Below are 6,785 nucleotides of genomic sequence, written 5' to 3' on the forward strand. Positions count from 1 at the left end.
GACATGTTTCTCTACAAAGGCGGTGACAACGTATCTATTGCTGCGCAAGCAATGATAGTGTCGTGGCCACACACGTTCATACCGCGAGCCTCGTCGTGCCATAACGCCTCGACTGCCTATATGCACCGCCATAAGCCATACCAGGTCCACACCCACCTCCTCCTACTGCTTACTGCTGCTTGGCGCGCGCTGTCTGCTCGATGGAATGCCCAAACGAGTTAAAAAAATAAGGGAGAAGAAGATTGCTACGTGGGCGATGACGGGTCAAAAACCATGCCAAGTCAGCATGAAATTGCTTTCCTTGGGTCAAGGGACAAAACTTGTCTGTTTTGAAGAGTTAAGGGTGCAAATAACAACCCAAGTGAGTTAAAATCAGAAGGGAGAAGAATATTGCCACGTGGGTGACGACCAGTCAAAACCATACCAAGTAAGCATGAAATTGCTTTTCTCGTGTCATGGGACAAAACTTGTCTGTATTGAAGAGTTAAGGGTGCAAAAGCCTGGTGTGGGAATTAATGGACAAAATCTAGGCTCCCCGAAGAGGCTAGGGACGAAAAATAGTTTTTTTCTCTTATTTATTTAAACCAATGAATAAACTTTTGAGTAAAACCTAGACACTACGTGAACTCTGGTGAGCTTCATTTTCATTTAGAATTTTTTTGAATTTCTGACAAGTACCCATATTGGTTTTATCTGATACATAACTTATTAAGACTTTTGGGAAAATCTTGGAAAATTCTCTTAGAGAATAGGCTTCCCATTAGTCATATACTCATTATTAGCTATTTTCTATCTTTTGTTGATTGTATTGAGCAATCATATTTGACCGCTTAAAAATTCTTCAGAGGATCTTCTAGTAAAAGATCAAGCATATCCTCAAAATCACAAGGTATTGAGTCCACATGGATACATTCTTGTATTAAGAAAACAATTAACACCGCTTCATGTTTTGCCTGGTTCTCATACTCTACAAATTCCACCCCACAAATTTTTTCATTAGACTTTTTAAAAATAATCTTTGTGTCTTCTTCCCTTCATTTTGATACATTTGCAATAAGAAAATAGCTTAACAAAATAGGTGATCAAATGATTGACTTGGCAATATTCCTCGCTAACACATACTCCTCACCCATTTTTGATCCAATACTAAGTTTAGTTTTAAAAAAGGATGGTTCTTCAAGTAACTAAGTTTTTTTAAGGATTGCTCTTCAAGGAGAAGCTATTGATGTTGATATCATAACTCTCAAACGTCGAGAAACCTAAACCATTCTCTAGATGAATCGTATATTTTCATCATTCAAGCAGAGAGAGTGGGCTGCTATGCAAGATCCTAAAATTCTATTTTACAGTAGATTAGTTAAGTTTAAGAATGAGAATTAATTTAATAATAGGACAAAATTGTAATAAACATATAAATTCTACGTACAACCTATTATTGGTGGCTACCTTTCACTACAATTGTATCTTTACCTCTCTCACCTGGTAGCTTGTATCACTTGCTTTACTCTTAGTGTGTCAAGCTCCGATATAGATTTAAGTAAATTCATAGAAAAAAATGCAGAAAAATGGTTTTGGATGGAAGAGGTGTATGAGAAAGACTTTCCACTCAGAGTCAGAAGTCCACACTAGATGACCAATCTTTATGACCTTGAGGAAAATTACCTATCTTTACTACAAATGCCATCTTACCCAAAATACCTACCTTCAAGAACACACTATAATGTTATGCAAGTCCTAGATATTTTCTTGTTATACATATTTCTCTGGAACTTTGCATACTTCTATTGTTCTCGTCCAACTCCACCACAATTATTGACGAGTCTTCTAGAATCATCCTCTCAAATATTCCTTTTGTTCCAAAACTATTCAAGTTTTAGGATTGTCCTAAGTATTATGGGACGGAGGGAGTAGTGTTTTAGATCGGGGCTAAAACATTCACGGGAGACCTCGTCAGAATAGCTAAGCAAGTACGGCCGTTAGTGTTTCTTCATAATTCAGTTTTTGTTTTCATAAATATGCCATTTATGGCCAAGAAACAAGCGATTTCAGCAGTGTAGACTACATAATAAGCACACGTCCATCGAGACATATACATAATCAATAATCGCGTGCAAAAACAAACCTACATTACCATGATATCGACATGAAGGACCCTCACAGATCACGTGCCCATGTCCACGAACCCATGAAACCCATGATGGCTTAAAACACACATACACTTGCCCGTGTTTGGCTGCGTGCGGATTTGGGACATGGATCTGGTGTTCCCTCACATCTCCAACACTCCGCTCTTCATCCATGGCGGCAACAGAGAGCGGTGTAAATTTGAGATGGAGATTTGAGTAATAGGGTGCGGGAGCGGGACTGCTGGCTAGTGCAGGGGCAGCACTACGGGCAAGGATCTATGGGGACGGTAACGAACTTGTGGTTGGATGGTTAGAGGGACTGTGGTATCCCCAGCCAACCAGAGTTCAAGTCCCGGTGCTCGCATTTATTTCTAGATTTATTTCTCGATTTTCGGCGATGTGCATTCAGTGGCATGTGTATTGTCTTCAAGTAAGACTGAGATGGAACGGGGACGATAGATTCTCCCAGGCGCGATTTTTTTCCATGAAATACCACTTGTTTTTGCTTGGTCAGTCCTCGCGTCCGATTTTCACCTTTTCCCCGTCTCGAGCTCCAGCCGCCCCAAACCCTAGGTCACCGCCGCAATCCCGCTGCAATTCGGAACATAACTCGGCACCCGGAGATGCCGCGGAAACGGCGCACGGAAGCGCCTCCCCGCGGGGGCAAGAAGCGGAAGCCGGAGAAGGCGGCCGCAATCCCTCACCAGATCGCCCGTACCGGCAGCTGCGATACGGAGCCTCCGTTGGTGTACCTGGTGGTCGGCCATGACGTCACTCGCCCCGCCTACTCCATAGTCAAGGTGAACCCCTTCTTCCCTCGCCGCCGCGCCCCGGTACCGATCCCAGGACATCTCGCACGCCTTGAGTCCAAGCACTGCATGTCCTTCGTCGCCGTGCGGTCGAGGCACGGCCCGTGGATCGTCGGCGTCGGCGGCAACGCACCCATTGACTATGGCCCCGAGACCATTGTCTTCGACACCAGGACGCACCAGGTGATCCCGGGACCGAAGCTCTTGTCGACCAAGTTCCGGCCCATCCTGCTACCGGCCGGCGAGAAGATCTATGCCCTGACACGTGATCCTGCCATCAAGGGGGAGATTAATTTCGTGCCCTGGTTCGAGGTCCTCGACCTCTCCCAGGCGCGAGTGGTCAGTGGCCGTCTCGTGGACTGCAAATGGGAGCAACTGCCCCGGCCGCCCTGCTTCCCCTGGGAGCTCTCCCCAAGGCACTACATCTTCCCGCCGGTGGTCTGGGTCAGGTCCTTTGCAGCCGTGAGCTCCTGCATTCTGGTGTCGACGGATGAGCAGAAGGGCACGCACATGTTCAACTTGGAGACAGAGCAATGGGCGAAACTGGATGACAAGGATCTGCCATTCACCGGAGGCGCCGCCCCTCATGGCCCCCTCTTCCTTGGCTTTTCAACTGCCGCCAAAAAGATCACCGCTTATAAGATCACAGTCTGCGCCGCCGACTCACCAAGCCCAAGCATCACAGCAGGGTGCCCATCCTTGTCAATCGTTGAGTTCCCGATGGTGGATGAGGCAGGGGAGGAGGTCGTTAGCAATGGCAAATTTGTTTCCCTCGGTAACCATGGCTTCTGTTCGTTTAGATGTCGCACCGATGACCTTGTGCTGGGTACTCTTGAGCATACACGGGAACTTGTCACCATGAGAACATACGGAACAGAGGACCTCTCACAAGACCACCTCAAGTCTATTCGCCATGTAGTGATCTCCAACCAATTGGAACAGGTTTACAGCGTCCGCGATTCACTCCGGGGACTTTCTTGGCCATCCTTGGTAGATGTGATATCCCTGTGATGTAATGAGTAAGCCCCTTTGGCACAGTACTTCACCACATTGCTTACTTTATTAATTCAATAATTGTGATTCAGTTAGAGAATCTGGGTAATTTTCAGTTCCTCCCTCCGCTTCCATATTAGTTCTCCCTGATTTAGTACAACCTTATACTAAATCAGCGACGACTAATATGGAATGGAGGAGCTATTTATTCAATTAGCAAAAAAGAACAGGCGACATGCTTTATTTATTATTTAGTTCAGAATTTTAATATTTTCCTATGCTTTTTACATATTTCACTTTACACTACACAACTTGCTTAGTCCCGACCAAACCATATACAAACAGAAAACCGTACCCCGACCCTTCTTTTTCTCCCGAAATGATATCCAGCGAACCCTCGTTGGGGACGTTATCTGGGCGAACGCGTTGGTTGCCGTCCACTTTCCTAGCGCGAATCACGGCGCAAGGCTTGTGCCATGTCAACGATTCAGACTCGTTCACTATAGACAGAGAACTGGCGAACGTCGCATCTTTTTCTCTCTTAAAAAAGGACGAGTGGTGTGAACGGGGAGGATGGGGTTCTCCAACCCGGGACATCCTGTGGGAGGACCGATACACTTTGCCACTTCGACTGAAGTGATTTTTGTGATCACATATGCTCATTTTTCTATATTTGAAGGTTAAATGTTTTAAATTCTTTTTCTTTTGATTTTTTAAAAACGAATTTCTTTTCCATTTTTTAAAGAACAAAAATCCCTAAATTTTTAGAAGGTTTTTTTTTCAAATTTGCCATGTGCATTTTTTATTGTAGGTAGCATGGCAATTTATTTTTTCTTAAACCTTCCCAACAATAATTAATAATATGGCATTTTTATTATTAAGAGGATGACCGTTCTATTATTAAGAGCATGATATTTTTATTATTATTAACATGGCTTTTTCTTATTAAGAGGATGGCATTATTATAATTATTAACATGGCATTTTATTGTTAAAGGATGGCAGTTTTATTACTAACAGGATGCCAGTTTTATTATTGAAAGCATGGCATTTGTATTAGCAATAACATGGTTGTTTTATTATTAAGATCATGGCACTTTAATAGTCACTAACGTGGCATTTTTACTTTTAAGAGGGTGACATTTTTTAATGTTAAGAGGTTGGCATGGTATTTTTATTTTTAAGTGGGTGACATTTTTAATATTAAGAGGTTGGCATGGCATTTTTTTCCTTTTTTCAACCATGGCATCTTTCATCTAGAGGATGGCAGGTTTTAAGAAAAAAGGAAATTCTAGATCACACGACCTATTTTGGTTTTGCTCATACTCGTTGTAAATTTATACATTAGAGAGATGGGCAGTTTTATAAATTAGCATGCTATTTTTCATAATTCAGATCATCGCAACTAGGGTCTTTTTTATTGTTTGATGGTATTTTTTCGGAAAAAAAAAAGTTAACCGGGCCTATGGGTCAACTCGGGGTCGCGCAAAGCAAATGAATCATTGGAGGGTACCTGACCAGAGCGAACGAGCGAAACGTTCGCTGCAAGCAACCTCCCCTGCCAAACAAACAAAAGGGTCGCTGGAGGAAGCTCTTGGGCGATCGACTGGTCATTTTTTTACCGAAAGGGGGACATTGTACCTCGGTTGCTCCTGACCAAGGGAAGATCGATGGGAACAAAGAAGTAGTGGCTCCTCTTCCTCGGGGTCACCATCGTCTGTGTTGTCGCCATCCTGCTGACTAGCAACAACCCAGCATAACTGAACTTCCACTAGTTCTATTGACATGTTGCGTTGTGTAAAGATCCGTTGTATTTTTCTGATGTCGTCTTGCTCATTTTGTTGCTCGATTCGGCTCTAGCATCGGCCAAGAAGTCTGTAAATGTCACTCCTCATCCATATCGTCTACGACTATAACCAAACCGCGGTCTCTGCAGTGTTTTGTTATTGGCTTGTGTGCCTTTTGGATTCCCGTGGATCTGGGATTCTTCTCTGGATATCACGTGATGGTGTTATGGCCCAGGGGGCTCACATTGTCCCGAGGCCCCCTTGGTCGGTTCCGTCCTAGGCCATCAATCCGGCCCACGGGCCCCATGTGAGAAGACTCTGGAACCCTTCCAACACAGGAAGCCAGAATCATGGAGGACTCCCCTCCCCGACGTAACCAACTAGGTTGTGTAACCTTAGAGGCCTCGATATGTTATATAAGTCGGGATCAAGCTAGTCGGCAGACAAATTGCAATTCCTTGCTTTCATACATGTACTTTGTGCACCCCAATCGCATTATAAACATAGCAGGAGTAGGATTTTACCTTAAACCTAGTCATATGCTGGACCGGTCAGTTTTCGGGTCGGGCTTCAAAAAGCCTGATCCCCAAACTCCAAGCCCGAGACCGACCCGAAGCCTGAAAATACACAATTCCTCATGCCCAAGCCCGGTCTGAATATAGGTCTCAAGCCCGAAAGTCCGGGTTTATCCTATTCCGCGCCTTAGGCGCCAGTTAGGCATTTCCTAACGGGCGCCTTAAGCGCCCGTTTCTTCTGTTGCCGCAAACGGGCGCATACCCCCGCGCCGCGCTGGGCCGGCCGTTTCCTTCTTTTTCTTTCTGTTAAAAAACTGCAGCAAAATATTATTTCGAATGTCAAGTCTCCTGGGTTTATCCTATTCCGCGCCTTAGACGCCAGTTAGGCATTTCCTAACGGGCGCCTTAAGCGCCCGAGACCGACCCGAAGCCTGAAAATACACAATTCCTCATGCCCAAGCCCGGTCTGAATATAGGTCTCAAGCCCGAAAGTCCGGGTTTATCCTATTCCGCGCCTTAGGCGCCAGTTAGGCATTTCCTAACGGGCGCCTTAAGC

General features: G+C 44.8%; 1 protein-coding gene across 1 annotated transcript; it reads left to right on the forward strand.

Moving 5' to 3' along the window:
- The first annotated feature begins 2,661 nt into the window (after positions 1 to 2,661).
- Positions 2,662 to 5,935, forward strand: LOC109743256 (uncharacterized). The gene has a single exon (XM_020302343.4). It carries the CDS (start codon positions 2,750 to 2,752, stop codon positions 3,944 to 3,946), a length of 1,197 nt encoding a protein of 398 aa, XP_020157932.1. The 5' UTR covers positions 2,662 to 2,749; the 3' UTR covers positions 3,947 to 5,935.
- Positions 5,936 to 6,785: the final 850 nt, after the last annotated feature.

This window comes from Aegilops tauschii, chromosome 3, assembly GCF_002575655.3.
Source record: "Aegilops tauschii subsp. strangulata cultivar AL8/78 chromosome 3, Aet v6.0, whole genome shotgun sequence".
Taxonomy (NCBI): Eukaryota; Viridiplantae; Streptophyta; class Magnoliopsida; order Poales; family Poaceae; genus Aegilops; species Aegilops tauschii.